The sequence below is a fragment of the Larimichthys crocea genome, chromosome III (assembly GCF_000972845.2).
Source record: "Larimichthys crocea isolate SSNF chromosome III, L_crocea_2.0, whole genome shotgun sequence".
Lineage (NCBI taxonomy): Eukaryota > Metazoa > Chordata > Actinopteri > Sciaenidae > Larimichthys > Larimichthys crocea.
In genome coordinates, this window is record NC_040013.1 from 15917400 (window position 1) to 15934525 (window position 17126).

General features: G+C 41.7%; 1 protein-coding gene across 1 annotated transcript; it reads left to right on the plus strand.

The window, feature by feature from the left end:
- Positions 1 to 403: 403 nt before the first annotated feature.
- Positions 404 to 13769, plus strand: sfrp5 (secreted frizzled-related protein 5). The gene is made up of 3 exons (XM_010744672.3): positions 404 to 1467; positions 8566 to 8643; positions 12199 to 13769. The coding sequence occupies exons 1-3, from the start codon at positions 909 to 911 to the stop codon at positions 12525 to 12527; spliced, it is 966 nt and encodes a 321-aa protein (XP_010742974.1). The 5' UTR covers positions 404 to 908; the 3' UTR covers positions 12528 to 13769.
- The last annotated feature ends 3357 nt before the right edge of the window (positions 13770 to 17126 follow it).

The following is a 17126-nucleotide window of genomic DNA, read 5'->3' on the forward strand; positions in this document are numbered from 1 at the left end:
TTATGTGTGGAGCAATGTGCAGTGAGCTTCTTGAAGCCCCCCCATGAGTAAATGTAAGAGGGATAGAAAGTCTTTAAATGACAAAAACAGCATGACAAAGAGGGTGATGATGTCTCTCTGTTTGTGTTTGTGGATGTTTCTAACCAAAGAGTCTTGTTCATATTAGAGAGATGAATTTAAAAATACAGCTGGAGAAACTTGCCATAGTTTGTTCTCCCCCTCTCTCTCTCTTTCTCTCTCTCTCTCTCTCTCTCTCTCTCTCTCTCTCTCTCTTTCTTTAACTTGTTGTAGAGGAGGGGTTTTGTGGAGGATAAGAGGAAGGAGGAGTGTCTGAAGGCAAGTGGGATCCTGCCCCCAGGGTTATGATTGGCTCAGACTGTTGTGAGTGAGTGCAGGGGACGCCAGTAAGAAGGTGAGTGGTCTGGGAGCCTGCTAGGGGGCAGGCAGCCACTGAGAGCAACCACCACTGCCTCTTAAAACCTTAGGTACTCCTCATTACAGCTACAAACTGATAGACAGAGAGCAGGGGAGGGAGACAGTGCTAAGAGAGGGAGAGGGAAGGAGAGTGAGAAATTGTGAAACAGGGAAAGTTAGAAAATAAGCAGCCCTGCTTGTGTGCTCACCCTTCCTTGACTGCTGCCTCCCCACTCCACTACCTGAGGCTCACACACACACACACACAGGGAGGTGATTCAGGGAGCTTAGAGGGCTGACTCTCCAGGGAAGAAGGGAATTAAACACTTTTGTTTTCAATCCACCGCGTCTATACTCAGGACACAAAAAGGGATTACAGCTTGTACGCCTGCCCACTTGTTTCTCTCTCTTCTCTCTGCATTTTGTCTTCTCTGACTTACTTTGGAGACTTTGGATACAACCTTCTTGAATTGTTGTTTCGAGCTCAGAGAGGCATGGCACACGGACAAAAGAGCCCCAGGTGGGCATTAACCCAGGGCTCCTTCAGCTTGGCACTGGGCCTGTCGCTCTTCTCTCTCTTCCTCCTCCTTCTCACCGTCTCGGCTGCAGATGAGTACGACTACTACAGCTGGCAGTCAGACAACTTCCACAATGGCCGCTTCTACACCAAGCAGCCCCAGTGTGTGGACATACCAGCTGACCTGCGCCTGTGCCACAATGTGGGCTACAAGAAGATGAGGCTGCCCAACCTACTGGATCACGAGACCATGCCAGAAGTCAAGCAGCAGGCGGGCAGCTGGGTGCCCCTCCTGGCCAAACGGTGCCATGCTGATACCCAGGTGTTCCTGTGCTCGCTGTTTGCACCAGTGTGCCTGGACAGGCCCATCTATCCCTGCCGCTCGCTGTGTGAGGCCGTGAGGGACAGCTGTGCTCCCGTGATGGAGACCTACGGCTTCCCCTGGCCAGAGATGCTGACCTGCGATAAGTTTCCCATTGATAACGACCTCTGCATCCCCATGCAGTTCACTGGGAACCATGCGACCCAGCCACCAGGTAAGCAAGCTATGTGCAACTATACCCACTCCAACACACACCCTCATTCAAGCACACACAGGACACCATCTAGTCTCACAAACACGTTAAAAGTGTAGATTACTTTTATTTTAGTGTGGCTCCTAATGAAGTAACTGGTCAAAAGTTTGAATTATGGCTTTTACAGAAGAAAGTAAAATGTGTTTTCTGTACAACATATAAACATGACTCTAATTTCACTGTTAATAATATAAAAAAGTCAAGTGACAATCTCAGTAACCAAATCACAATAAAGTTGTAAAGTTAAATAAATCTGGAGAAAAACATTGAAAAGCTAATATAAGTTAATATTCTGTTCAACATGGTTTATATTGTAAAAGATCTAGTGGTTAATGATGAAGGTATAACATGCATTTTAGTAAGCAATATCAATATACATATTAGCAAGTATCCTAAATTGGTTTAAACTATCATAACAATTCAAATTATTGTTATACTGTGAGTCGTGTTGTGCAGACATGAATGCAAAACTAAAACACTATTGAAGGTAAGTCAAACTGAGGAAATATAGTGTGTCTCTGGAAATGTGAGGACTTTGATTAATTGAAGTAACAACATTACTAAGACAGATGAACGTTCAAGAGAATGCTGTGCCAGAAACAGTGAAAACCTGAAAACGGCTGTGAGGCTCATATGGTTTCCCCGCACAGCGATGACAGATGAAAGTTTAATTGAGAGAATATCCAGAGGAGGTCAGTGAGAGAGAGAAAAGCAGAGAAAGGCTACGGGGGCAAAGTTGTGGACTAAGTGGACAGTTGAGGACAGGTCTCTGCCATCTACATACGCCTCAGGGAGGGACAGAGACAGACTGAGAGAGACAGACAGACAGGAGACTGAGAGACTCCGGCGGCCAGATCACTCACTGAGTTAAGATTAATGGGCTGTTATGTTAAATGCATCTTAACTGAAAAGGTGACACACACACACATGCATACAGACACACACCTTTATCAGCAGACATCCATCAACAGCTAATCAGTCAATCTACTGAGTGACTGGAGAATGTCTGACTCCGAGCTGTCATGCATGCAGCTCACAGGTTGGTCTGCAGAGTGTCAGTAAAGGAAGAAATAAACCCAAGATGGAGGAAATAATAAAGGAAATTTACAACTCTGAGGTTTCTGAGAAAGATCTGATTCACACAAAAAAAAAATGGAAATATTGCTTGCAATGAGTAAGAGAACAGACAGATTGGCCAATAGTGAGCTCTGAGAGGACGAGTGGGAACTAAATAGAGAGAAATAGGTGTGTGTGTGTGTGTGTGTGTGTGTGTGTGTGTGTGTGTGTGCATCAGTGTGTGTGTATGCACCACGACTACTTGAGCAGCCTTTTTACAAAAGCAGTCAGTGCTGAGAGGGGGAGCGAGGGAGTTGATGAGAGTCTTTAGACAGTGGAGGGGGACAGTCCCCACTGTGTCCCAGCCTGCTAGGCCTTTGTTTGGGTCTGGCAGCCACCAGGCCAATTAGCTAGAAGGCCAATTACTGAGCTCCCCACTAATTAGTCGACATGACAGGACAAGAGAGGCAAGCAGAGAATGGGACTGGCTGAAGTCTGATTGTCTGAGAGAGCCGAATAGAGAGGAGTGAAAGGAGAGGGAAGCGGGAGAGTAAAGAGAGGCAGACAGTGCATAGAATAGGAAAAAAGCCGCTTCCTGCAGCATAAAAAAGTGTCTGGCTCTCTGCTTTCAATAAAGACCTGAAGACCAACGCTTTATTATTCTCATTATTCCACTTCTTGCCTTTAACCGTTTATTGCCATTTCTTATCTACTCAGGGTGAAATGTTCCTGCAAGTTATTATTTGATTTGATGTATGTAGTAAATGTGTTTTCCTTAACTTGTGTTGTTCTTTGATATATCACGCTGATTTACTAAGGCACTAAAAATGAAAGCCAACATCATTTTAGTCCTGTCAGTCAAGTCGTGTGACATATCATTGCTTTTTATCAATAAAGTTCACAGCACGCTGGTATCTAATTATCTACTCGGATTTTTTAAAAGTGGGAAATGATTCCCTGGTGAATTCATGCAGAGCCGACTTATTCCATCAGGGAAAATGGCTGTTCTGTTTTTGTAGGACTGGTATCAACTATGTGACATCTTGGCTTTGCAGAGCCATAACTCACTCTTTTACATGCTCTCTGAGAAGGAGGAAGCTTAAACTTCGTCTGTCGCCTCTTCAAACAGGCAACTGTTTGTTGAGCCCATCTAATAAAATAATGATCAGAGGCGCGGTCAGTTATTAAATGTTTATGGAATAAATAAATAAAAATTAATATTGCTCAGTGAGTTTAGTAGTTTAACAATCAAATTTGAGTGTGTGCTTGTACTTACGTGTGTGTGTGTGTGTGTGTGTGTGTGTGTGCGTGTGCGTGTGTGTGTCTTTTTAAAACTGAGAGTGAACCCATATCACTTGTAGCCCGAAGGCTCAGTCACTGACATTTTGTTGAGAACCAGAGATTCTCAGATGTGCCGATGAGGCCATCCTAAGGACAAGCTTTTGGCTCTAAACCACACACATACAGTACACACGCACACACACCGCCAGAAATAATAAAAAGAAAAACTTTTTCAGCTAAGAAGTCTTAGAGCTGAGTTCCCCGGGAATCCTCCTTGTCAAAGAACACGAAGGATCCTCTTCACACACAAGATCATATGAGGACTCTCATGGTAATCCAGGTGAATCTTGTGGAGTTGGATCAATCACAGGAATTAAGTGCTGCTCTCCCTGTCCGGGAGGCCCCGATGCTATCTGAGCTATTCTGCAATTACATGATATAGCACGGTTCGAGGGCTCCTGTGGAAACTAACAGTACAGAGTTAGATTCACTTTCCACCTCTCTGTCATAGCCAAAACTGAGAGGAACACCACTACCACCTGAGCTCAGGTTGTGTGTGTGTCCGTGTGTGTGTGTGTGGATGATTTTTGGCATGTGTTGGCATTTGTGTCTGTGAGTATGTATGCGTGTGTGTAACAGGGGCCCATGGGGTGTGATTATGTGAAACACAAGTCTGTAGATATTATACCAGGGAAGACAAGCAGACTGCTGACAAAAGAGAGCCAAGGCATCCAGGGAGCAAAAAAGGCCAGCTGAGCTCAGGCTGTCAGACAGAGCACAGTTAATTCCACCCATCAACTCCACCTTTTTTTTTTTTTAATGATGCTACCTTTAGCTACTGTCAGCATCAGCAAATCAATCAGGTATTCCAAGTGGAGGTAGGATTCTGCGCTGTCTGTTTAGGTGCATGGGGTAAACTCCATAACTCAAATTGCATGTTTCCACAGTAAATGTTCTTCCAAGACAATATGCACGTTGTCCTGTGAAAGTCGTTGAAATTGCATGGTGTGAAAGATATTGTCTGTCCTCGCCGTACTCATTGATGCGGCTAGTGTAAGTTACAACTGTGCTAAAGGAGACAGGCAGCACTGTCAGGTCCCCAGCAGCACAATGGGTGCTACTCATGTGGCCCTGGCTGCTATATGAAAGGGAAAATGTGATCCAATGCTCTGTGCATGGAAGACTGCCTCAGCCTTTTGAGAATGTATTTTCTCTTCTGTATAGGATTCCTACAGATGCAAGGAGCGTGCTGTGTTTTAGGGGCCCCGAGGCTGCCTGTGGGCCGTATTTAAGTCCTCCTCTGTCTGTCTGCATGCCGCATTAAAACAGATGTTAGGCCTTCCGACATAAATCACACGCTGCATTTCATCTCCGGCACAGTACCGTTTTATAATAAGTGTCGCTGCTCGTAACTTAAAGGGCCCAAATGAGGCATGAGATAGTGACCTGCACATACTTTAAATGGAAAGTTCTTCCCATTAAAGTCGCTGTGATGCTCAGGCTGCAGGGGATGAGGTGGAAGATGTGTCAAGGGATCGGATGACGATATCGTTAGATCTGGTTATCTTTTGTGTGAAGATATGTGTTTGCAAGAGAGAGAAGAGACAGAGATAGTGAGCAGATATATGGAACATTTTTGAGATTTCAGCCAACTGTAAAATTGATTATGAGCAAATATGTGAAATGTTGAAAACATAAAATGTGATTTACAGTGTTTGTGTTTTCAACAAAACGTTTGAAGTAACTGAGAGGGATTCTTGACTGTCATGTAATGACAAATGGAGTCTTTCAGGAATAAACTGTGATTGGGTAAGGCGTTACTGCTCTGTTTGACAGTTAGAAAATGACTATAATTTAGATAAAATTAAATAAATGAACACAGCGATTTCCTACTGCACCAACTAATTACAACAAAATATTGATGATGATTTCATCGTTGTGTTTTTGAAGCTTACAGCGGTTAAATATTTTAGAGGCAACGTTCCACAATGTCATTTCTTTATGGGCCTACTATTTCCAATATATTTTTTTCTTTATTAATGACATCAGAAGTGCTTCCAAGCAACTTTAAGTTTGATTTTCCTGAGGGATTTCTGTTGCATTAGCCTCTCAAATTTGTTAAAATAAAAGAACTGATGGAAAAACAGGTTATGTTAAAGTGAGGAGAAGGGTGAAAGAGGGGGGTAAGACAAAAGATACAGCCAGGGAGAGAGACTAGGACGGAGAAAGTGATATTAACCTCAGAGCTATGACTAAGTGAAGTTGTGCAGTTAATTTACTGGACTCCTGCCGCACGTCATTTCCACTCTGGCTTGCTTTTTGAAGATTAACAGCTGGGCTTTCCAACAGACCACCTCCCTGCTCACCCTGCTCCCATCATCCTTTTCATCTTATCCTCAATCATCAACTCCAAACCTCTTCATCTTCTGCAAAAACAGCTCCGAGAGACAATATTGCAACATTTGTCTCTGTCAACATTAAAGTTCATGTAATCACTCTGTGTGCAAATGACAAAAAGCAGCACACAAGACGTAGTCAAGTCCAAAGTCAACCAAAGCAAGAACATTATTCTCACAATTTAATCACATGGCGTGGTAAAAAAATAATAATTCCTAACCTTCTTTGAGATGATGGCAAAATACATTAATGACCTAATGTCAAAATATTTGCTGAGTAGAAATGTGTCCAGGAGGGGAAAAAAAACACACCAAGGCACGCAGCAGTGATTCCCATCAGAACATGACAGTGATCCCCCGACAGAGACCAGACTGTGATGAGGGCAGTCGTCGCTTAATTGATTTCTCAGCGGCATCCAAATGGTGGTTTTCGGTCCAAGCTCAACTAAGTTTCATGGAGGGACTGCTTTCTCCTGACACATGCTCTGGCATCCACGCAAATGGGCTCCCTGCCAACATACTGTACCACCCCTGTGAAACCAGAATGAATTACTGTGGAGTCTGAATAAGACGTAACAGCTTCAAGGGAATCATTCAAAAAAGACAAATCCAGAGTTTTGGCATCTGTTGATCTGTGTGTGTGTGTGTGTGTGTGTGTGTGAGCATGTTTCCGTGCTCTTGTCTCAGTCTTCATGTCAGCACCAGACAATTAGAGGCCTGACCCCTGTAGGCCTCGCAGGTCTCCCGCCTGTGAAAGCATGGGAACCCTCACAGGAGGAAAAACTGGCAGCTACTCTTCGAGAACATGGTTCAACTCTCTCTGACATACACACATAACGAGGGCATACACCCATATATACGCTCGGTGGTAGTTAAGGGGGTTCACCTCCCCACGACCTGAGCAGTGAAGCATGCTAAACTTTGACCCATCTCATTATCTGCCCAGACGCTGAGGTTCGGGCTGGGGTGATAACCTCTGAACCCTGACTTTTAACCCAGGGGCCAGGGCTGGACCACAGTAGGATAATCCTGTGTGTGTTTGCGTGAGCATGTGTTTCTAAGTGTGAGACTCACAGGAAAAGAGAGAGAACAGCAAGTTTTTGGGGGCAAGAGATCCAAACATATTTTGGATATTGCGGTGGGTGAGTGACAGAAAAATTTAGCTCCCCTATAAGCAGTCGTCCTGAAAAAGGCTGCTTACTCAGCAGCAGGTCAGTGCTGTTGTCTCTCCACACAAGTTTTCTCTCATGATATTTCTCTGCCCTGTAGGTGTGTGGTGTGGGGAAGACTTCTATACCACATCCTTCTCTCCCTGACCCTTTCTAATATTATACCCGTTCTCTCGTTTGACACAAGGCTCTGTTTTGTGGATATATTGCCTGATATTAGACATGTGCAGCTCTAACCAGCCACTGGGATTACATGGAGTTTATGTAGTGATTGTCATAATAAAGTTTTATATTGAAGAGCCTTTGGAGAAAATTGAATGGGATCATGAAGCATGTTTGTGTGTCTGAGAACGAACAGTTTGAGGGCTTTGAAAGCGAGTTTTGTACGTGGCATGGGTGAATATTTAAGTCAAAATGTCATGACAATTCATCATATTTCCAAGTATATGTTGTCAGTTTTATGCTGTACACATACTGTAAGTGTAAAAGTGTAAAAACAAACAAGACTTTTCAGCAAACAAATAAAAAAAAAAGACTTCACGTAAGGCCTGTATTTCCTGTCATGTTGATCCTCCTCTGTGTGGGTACACAGTAACAATAATCACTAACTCCCAAATCAAAGTTAGCGAGGCTAAACAAGCTTTGAGCAAAGCAGGCATGACCATAAATTTTGGGTTAAAAATAAACTGAACTTGTTGCTTTGGTTTCCCCTCGCTGTTTCACAATGTGTGGTTGCTGTGTGGCCTAAGTGCTGGCTGGCTGTGTCTGTATACTGAATCACTTTTCACCATGTTCAGCTGCTCCTGCTGCAGCGTTTACCTTTCTGCACAGCCAAGACCACGCCCGCACCACCAAAATATACAAGGGCCAGAATAAAAACATTTTGTCCAGTGTAATTGCAGGGCAAACATCAGTCAGCCTGCTGGACTGTATATTCGCACCGCAGCAAATAGTCTCTGACAAGAGGAGGGGGGCCGCAAATAAGTGCCTGAAAAGTGCTCAGGGCTTAACGATTTCATACTGACATGCCTTTGGTTTTGCTCACTGCACTTGACAAACAGTTACCTCAACTCAGCTGTTAGATTTCAGCTAATCTGACCATAATAGGATATGAAAGGTGAAGTTGTTAATGAGAAATTATTTTCTGTCCCCCTCAGTGTCGAAGGTGTGCCCTCCATGTGACAATGAGCTGAAAGCAGACAACATTATGGAGCATTACTGCGCAAGTGACTTCGGTAAGTACCAGCAATTTATAAAAAGAGAGACCTGCACATAGACACATAAAGTACAGGTGAGCAGGGGCACTTCAATGTATAACAGAGCTGTTTATTGGCCGAAGGTGGCACAAAAGTCAAAACTGCAGCAGATATTGCATTTATTGTTTGAAGGTGGCGACACTGACACTGGCTAAACTACCACTGAAACTTTTCTTTCCTGGAAGCAGCAGGTTAGCTTGTGTGAAACTGATCTGGAAATTACTGCGCCCCTGTGTGGATAATCTACAGCCTGTTTAACGTGAATAAATCAGTTTGTGGGTACAGAGCTACAAAGTGCAACTGTGTAAGCAAAGCATTCCACCACAGACTTCATTATGAGTTACATGAATGTTTTATAAAGTAATAATAGAATGAAGAAAGTACAAAATGAAAGAATTTGATTAAAGGCACTATTATTGCCATCATGAATATTTTAGAAAATTTGTTTTGGTTTTAAATTTGACCACGTTACATTAAAAGCAGCAGTATATGTTACATGTCTACCACAGGTATTCTAATAATATTGCATTATAGTAACAAGGCTCCTGCGAAATAACTCTCAACACACAGTCTGATCAAGAAGATTTTATCAATGTAAAAAGTCTGCCACGGACATGAACATCAGCTAACTATATTTTGCACTCGGGTTGGTTTTTACTTTCAGTTCAGTCACTTTGTTGATCAACATGAAAAATAATCAGGTTTTACATCTTTATTGTTTCAGTTTTTAACTTCTTTCTCTTCCGTAAAGAACATATGTTCTGTTATGTTTGAAAGTCTTCATAGAAAATGGTCAAAATGAACACAGACATAAAAAAGCATATTCATTTTGCACTATTCCCTCTGCTAGCACAATCCCTTTCTTCTCTTTTGATAAATTAATTTAACAACTTTCAGTCCCCGGTGTCCATGCAACACTATTTTCTCAACTGTCTACTTCCCAATATTTTCAGTTTCACCACAGTAATGACCTGCACACAAAGCCAGGACATAATTATTCCATTATTTCTGCTCATTGAGCCTTTTGGCCCATCATACTTCACAGCAGCTGAATTTCTGCTTGCATGGACTCTTGCCCCAGTCAGTTAATGATATACTGCTGTCTTTCACTGGTCATAAGGTTCTGAGCACTGAACTAGAAATGTCGATCAAAAAAACTCATAACCTTGAGAGACTCCTGAAAGATTTATAGTTTACATTTCTGAACAGATTTGTGAGAATTGTGTAACTGAAAATGAAATGTGGCCAGACTGGTGCTGAAAATCACATTTCTACACTGAAGCATATTGTTTAAAAGAGACCAAGTTTCGTAATCTAACTTTAGGAAACTGCCCACACCTACAAAGTGACCTGAATATACAGAACATGACCCATTATAAATCACAAACACCCAAGACATCACATCCAACAGAATATGTCTTTGCACACACTGCAGCTAAATCATTGGCTCATCCCCATAAGTAATCATGATGTTCACAGATATTTATTTGATTCATTTCAGGATTACATGTCTCAATCTTACAGCATGAGAGCGTTTCAGGGATCAGAAAGCAGCGCAGAGATTCTTTTTGTTCATTAGAATGAAACATGATTACATGTGAAAGCAGATAGCCAGCTATACATACACATTTCACTGGTTATTAATGTATGTGACTGGATGAGACACAAGGATGAGCAGAGCAGCCGAGATAACCATGATGTACGGATTTGGAGATCAAGGCAAGAATGACTCCACAGTGTTATTCTGTAGGGCGATAACTGATTAAGGCTTGATCTCACGCCTCATGAATGTTGTTACTTATTCATCTTTGGACACTGTTCGCCCTCAGAGCATGTTGCACTTCGTATTTTATTACAGTCTACTTTTGATGTCTGATCTCGCCACATTCCTTGTTGTACCATCCAGCAGCATAGCGTAAAAATGACAAGACTAGAAAAGAAATGGGGAGGGAAGTGAGTCTGGCAAGGTACGGACATGAAGCCGACACCTGGTTAGTAAGGGAGCTGAATATCTGTTTCTTCTCAAAATGACGGCACACTTCTCTCTCCTTCTCTTTCCATCTGCATCTACACCTCTACGCCCACCTCTGCTCGCTCTTAAAGAAAGTGAGTTTGTATAAAGATGTGGGCACAGCTTGTCACATGGACACTAGCCAGGCTGCACACTGGGCCCCGGCTGCCTCACTTATGACTGAATACGAGTGGGAATTCAAAGTGACGCAGGGAGAGAAATTATTTTATCCTCCCTATCTTTACTGAACACACACATACATGAATGCATTCATTCACAAAAACACTCGCATGCTCGGGCATGTAGGCAAATGCAGATAAACACATCAGTGAAGGAGCAAGTGAATCAGGATGTGGATGAGCGGCAACTCAACAAACACATTCCTTCTTGAACATGCTATCACTTCACATGTAGTGTATACGTATCAGAGTGTACCGAGGGATGTTTATGCAACCATGGACAAGCAGGCGAGAAGTGAAATGGCGATCTTCCAACAGGCTTGGGTACATAGCGATGCTTCATACCGACCCCTGCGCATTTACCCAGCCCATGATTAATTTCACCTGTCAAAATGTTCACCCAGAGAATTCCTCTCTCAAATGCTTGGCAGTTCAATTTTAATCTCTCACATGTTAAAATATGAACTTATAAACATGGGACTCGGCGGGAAACACAAGTCAGTACTTCATTAGTCTGATAAACTGGAGTTGGCTGTAACCAAACTCCACATATACAGAAAACGGTGTACAAAAGGTTATCTGTCCCGTATTATTTGTTTGAAAAATACAGGACTATAAGAACAAAGTAGAGTGGAGGAGCATGAGACAAAAACACTGATTACACTGATTACATACTTATGACAAAGTGATTGTGGTCCTATGTTGGAACGTTACTGTATTATCAGAACCGTGCGCTTACAATTTTGACTTGAAACAGAGCTAGGTCCGAAAATTGAGGACATTATTTGACCTGATAACAATCCAAAAAATAAGATAGCACCAGACAAACTGTGCATACTCACACAACTAGGCCTTTGCATTCAAACGACTTGGTCTCAGTTATGTAAAAACGATACAGTTGTGAAAGGAAAATGACTTGTCATTTAATGGTCATCCTTCAGATATGTGAAAGACTTGCATCTTGACTTGCAATTTGCCTTTAAAGACTTGGACTCACCCTTAGCAGTTTAAGACTTGACTTGAATTAGCTTCAAAAGACTTTTAACTCCAAAAACATGTCCTCCTTCTCGTTTATGGGTTTTCCCCAGGTCAGACATACAAACATACACACACACAGGATGCAGTTTTTATACGCTGCAGGAGACGTTAAATAATGATACTCAGGAGAGGTGTAAAATAGCTGCTTCTTTGGCAGAGCACAGAGCTCAGTGCTGGTCTGGCAGGAAGAAGAAATGTCACATCTGCTCAAAATGACACATAAACAGCTTCTGGATGTGAATGTCTGTGTTTGATAGAATAAAAGTTCAGCTGAGTTAAAGTATCTCACCCTCTCTTCTTCCTCAGCCCTCAAGATGAAAATCAAGGAGGTGAAGAAAGAGAAGGGTGACCGGAAGCTGATCGCAGCACAAAAGAAAAAGAAAGTGTTGAAGCAGGGTGTGCTAAGGAAGAAGGACCTGAAGAAATTGACCCTGTACATCAAGAATGGTGCCAACTGCCCGTGCTCCCAGCTGGACAGCCTGGGCTCCAACTTCCTCATCATGGGCCGCAAAGTGGACCAGCAACTGCTGCTCATGTCCATTCACAAGTGGGACAAGAAGAGCAAGGAGCTCAAGTACGCCATCAAGTACATGAAGTCCCATCAGTGTCCCACCTACCACACTGTCTTCCAGTGACGCAACTCACTGTGGTGTTTGCGGAGTCCACAATGGCCCCCCACGTTCCACCCTGTTCCATGTAGATCCTAATTCTCGTTTCAATAATCCATCCCTGAACCCCAGATCCCTGCAAAAATCTGTTACCAGCCCACTACAAGGGGTCGCAGGGTGGTCAAGCTTATATTTTCTCAGCTTTAAACATTGCACACTCTGCAGCTCCATTCTGATTAATAAAACCCCCAAAGAAACCACACATTTTATAAGAATTAGAGTGATTTTATTTTCCAAAGAAAACCAAACATTTTGATCTTTCCCCTGCAAGTTAATACAATCTTCTTTAACAATTCTACTTTCCTCTTCTGATATAGTAGAACCAATCACTTGTATGATATCTTACAGCAACTTTGTCAATTAGACAGTAGCATTAATAAATGGGAACCTAAAGATATGAGGCAACTATTGGAGGGAAAAGATGTTTGACAATGTAACGATTATAGACAGACAGGGTTTGTTTCAGTGTAAAAAGAGCTGAGAGAGATGATACGCTAACAGTGTGTGTGGGCTGTACAATGGGCCAGTGCACACACTGGCACAGAGCTCCCAGGAACAACATCAAAGCAGAGAAATGTAGATGATCCATTTAACTGTATGTTTTAATAATGTAAAAAGTAGGTAATTCAGATGAATACTAGATGATTAGAAAACTGGGCTTTTTTCTTTTATCCCTGCTGGGAAAGAAAACCGATGGAACGAGACAGACTAACGGACTGGAGGATGATGCTTCCACTGACTTTGTACAGCACCGTTTTTTGTGGCCTGAAAGAGGGAAACTTGAATATTTTTTGCTTTTTCAATTGGAGAGGGAAGGAGGTTAAGGCAGAGAAGGCATCTTCCTGAAAACAAGTGGAGAATAAAAGAGAAAGAAAGAGAGAGAAAGAGACTCTGGACAGAACCAACAATGTTGGGTTGATAAGTCTCTGGTACTCGCTGTTTTTCACTATCACTCTTCAAATGTTTCTTTTTTTTTTGTACTTAATTTTTTTTAATTTGCTTCAGTTAAACATATATTGTATGAAAGCAGAAATCATACATACAGACATAGCACCTGAATTCACTGTCGCAGTAGCAATAAAGGATGAAAATTTAACTTTGACAATATTTTCTAATCAGTTAACCTGTAAGTAGTTCTGTTACTGAAATACATCTTTGTTTTACAAAAAAAGTAAATGAATAAAATATATTTGAAATTTTTATAAAGAATATTCTTTTGAAATGTGCCATTTCTTTACCAGTGTGATTAAACCATAAAGTGCACACTCCTTTTCTGCCTTCATGACCACGACAAAATGTTTGCTTGGTTGAAAAGACACATCAGCACATTCTTATTTCATTATAAACAGAGCTAGATCCCCTCCTGGGTCTGTGTAATGCTTAATAGTTTATTTGGAAAGAGTAGACCTATCAACCTGTCAACCTATGGCATGGATAGAAAAGGAAACATTCCTTTTTTTAATTTTCTATTCATCAATCTGAGACAGATAAAATTAAAAACACGTCCCAACTTTATTTGCACTATTCCCTCTACATTAATCTAATGAACAATAAAGACAATTTAATTTACTATTACTATAACTAAAGTTCTATTTCTGATTTTTAAGTGGAAAATTCAACTGAGCCAAGCTTTAAGCGCTTAATCTAAGTTTTTTTCCACAAATACGAGGGCACATACAGGATTGCACATGGCTTGCCTTGCACCTTATTTTTTCCTTTCAAAATGGAAAAAAGAGGAGAAACCTTAATTACGCTCTATGCAATGCCAAAATGTTGCTGATCCTCACTGGGCTTTCTGCTTTACACAAAGCCTGGGCTACAACACCACCAGTATTTAATGTTAAAGAGTAAGAGGGTGACGCAGACACACAGCAGGCTGCAATGTAACCGACCAACTTTATCAAAACCATCCAGGGCTTAATCACTCCTGACGCACACATAACTAATTCACTGCAACAAAAGGATTTCGGTGTCTTTGTTCTCCCGAATGCAACACAGATCAATTGTGACACTGTACAATGTTTATTGTCTTCCGCCCAGATTTCCCGAAATGTGGAGACTCCTGGAGACTGTTCGAAGCGTGAACGCCAGTAGAGTGATGACTTATTTCCAGATGATTGTGGAGATAGTGCACACTCGCTGACTGTGGAATGAGCAGACTGGAGGGGACAGGGTTAATCGGTACAACCGTGTTGGATAGGACTGCCTTTATGGGAGACTTCAAAACCAGCAAATTCTCTGCAAATGATCAAACACTATAAACACGGAGCTAGATATTCAAATTCCATGGAATTGGAAAGTGTTGTCCCCCTCTTTCAGATCCCATGCAGTAGATTACATTAATGATGAGCAGCTTTCATAAAACAAGATATAGTAAGTCAGTGAACCTGGAAAGTGGAGAGAGACAAAAAAAAGGGGGAACGTTAAAAAAAGAGATGGAGGAGAAACTTGGCTGAGTCCCACAGACACCCATCAGCACCTCCTCAAAGGTCACTTAGTGTACGTAGTTAATAAGGGCCTGATGAGGGACCAGTGACACAAAAAGAAACACACACGCACACATATAGTCAAAAGACACACACATGTTAGGAATAAATATGACGACAGGCTCAGATTTTCTCACTTTCCTCCAGCGAAACCTCAAATTAAACAAACATCAGCTCCATCAAGCATACATGAGCTATAACGACAGAAAAGTAGTGCAGAAAGGGCGTCGATACCATGCGCACACACACACACACACCACAAAATAATGGCAACATTGTCTGTTTTTATTGCAGTGCGCTGATAAGCGGCACCTTTTTCACAGTTGAATAGTGGCAGCCTGTCTGGCTGTCACCTGCACACACACACACACACACTGTAGAAAATATAACAAGTCATAGTGTATACTGTGCATTCCAGGAGTTATATTGTAATTTGCTTATTAAACATACTCTCATGCACTCACCCACTTGGGTGTGATCGACTTACAACCACTTTTCTTTTTTTTCTTTTTTTTTAGTATTTGAGAAAATATTTTCCTGTGTGATGAAGTTCATTTTGGGAAATAAGCTAATGGAGCCTGAATGTGTGTACTGTATCAGATTTATATATACAGTATATTTTTAGAATATTGACACAGGGGCTGTAAAAAGGCTTCCAGTGATCTCTTTATCATTTGAAGTTTTATTTGATTTCTTTATAAGTTATGGACAATAAAAGAACAACAAATTTCCTGTGATCCAATATTCAATATTGGATTTTGTTACTTCACTGCAGTTTTCAGGATGGGTGGAGAGAGCATTACAGAAAATCTGAGTCTGGAAGGACGCCATCACTCTTTGACTCTGGGCAACTGACAACATCAACAACAACAAAAAAAAACATTTACTGCTGATGTTTTAAACTTCATTGACTTTGGAGAAAGTATTGTGCGTTGGCAACAAATGACATTTTTCCTAAAACAAGTAAAAAGGCTGAAATTGTTACCAGTTCAGTTATAAAAGCATGGCAAATTCAAAAAGATCATTTTACTACTTTCGAGATAATGTGACTTTATCTGGGCAAATTGAAGCATTCAGTTAGATTTTCTATCTTAACTAAAACATTAATACACACACATGCACACGCGCTCATACACACTTTAATCAGATTTGACTGAGTCTACCTCAACAGAAAGAGACCATTATATAACGTTCTGGAGAGTCAGAAGAATTTCTATTAGTTGCAGTATGCCTCTCTCTACCCACCACACAAGGTACCATTAAAACAGCATTAGACGGTAAGCCAGACATCCTTCTGGTCTGAACCACTAGACCACCTGTCTACAGGAAGGGAGGACAGGCGGAGTTGTACATTCATTTAGAAGAAGAGAGTGAGAGAGGGTGGAAACAGCAGCACACGGGCACAAGGACTGTATTGGCCCTGAGCCTTGGCCTGCCTTGCTCAGTAAAATGCATTAAAGATGTTGTGTTTTGTTGTGTGTGTGCGTGTGTGTGTGTGTGTGCTGATGTGCATAAGTGTGTGCCGTGTAGACTCCCCTTTAAAAGGCCTAGAGCGAGCCAGGGAATCATTTTCTCCTATAATAAAGTCAGAGAGACTTTCTTCATGTGGCACACACACAATGATGTGAAGCCTGCTTTCCACAACATTGCTCTCATTTACATGCATACTTGCTCAAGCTAAAAAGCCAGCCATTTCAGCTAGCTGAGTAACGTCCTCAGTCATGATGAATATGAATGAATAAGCAGGATTGTTTCAGTAATGTCATCTCTAAACCACTGCAACGTGTAGTCTGAACCATTTGACAATACATGTGGAACATGAAATCACCACTCTTCAGAGCCAGATGGATACATTTATGTTCTCTCTGTGTCACCATTTTACATCTTAAATCATTTCATACTGGGGAATGTATAAGTGAGTGAGTGTTTTCCACTCTGCTAATTCCTTGCTTCCTCGCTCCACAGGTGCACGCTATGTAGACGTGTTTTTTTGAGGATGGCAACACACCAGAATGTGTTTATTGATTTGATCACTTTAATATCTACATCTGGCTTACTGTAACGATGATCTTTCACAAAT

Coding starts and splice junctions, on each gene's coding strand:
- sfrp5 (XM_010744672.3), top strand. CDS start 909: ATGGCACACGGACAAAAGAGCCCCAGGTGGGCATTAACCCAGGGCTCC. Junction 1,468..8,565: donor CCATGCGACCCAGCCACCAG/GTAAGCAAGCTA, acceptor TGTCCCCCTCAG/TGTCGAAGGTGTGCCCTCCA. Junction 8,644..12,198: donor TTACTGCGCAAGTGACTTCG/GTAAGTACCAGC, acceptor CTTCTTCCTCAG/CCCTCAAGATGAAAATCAAG.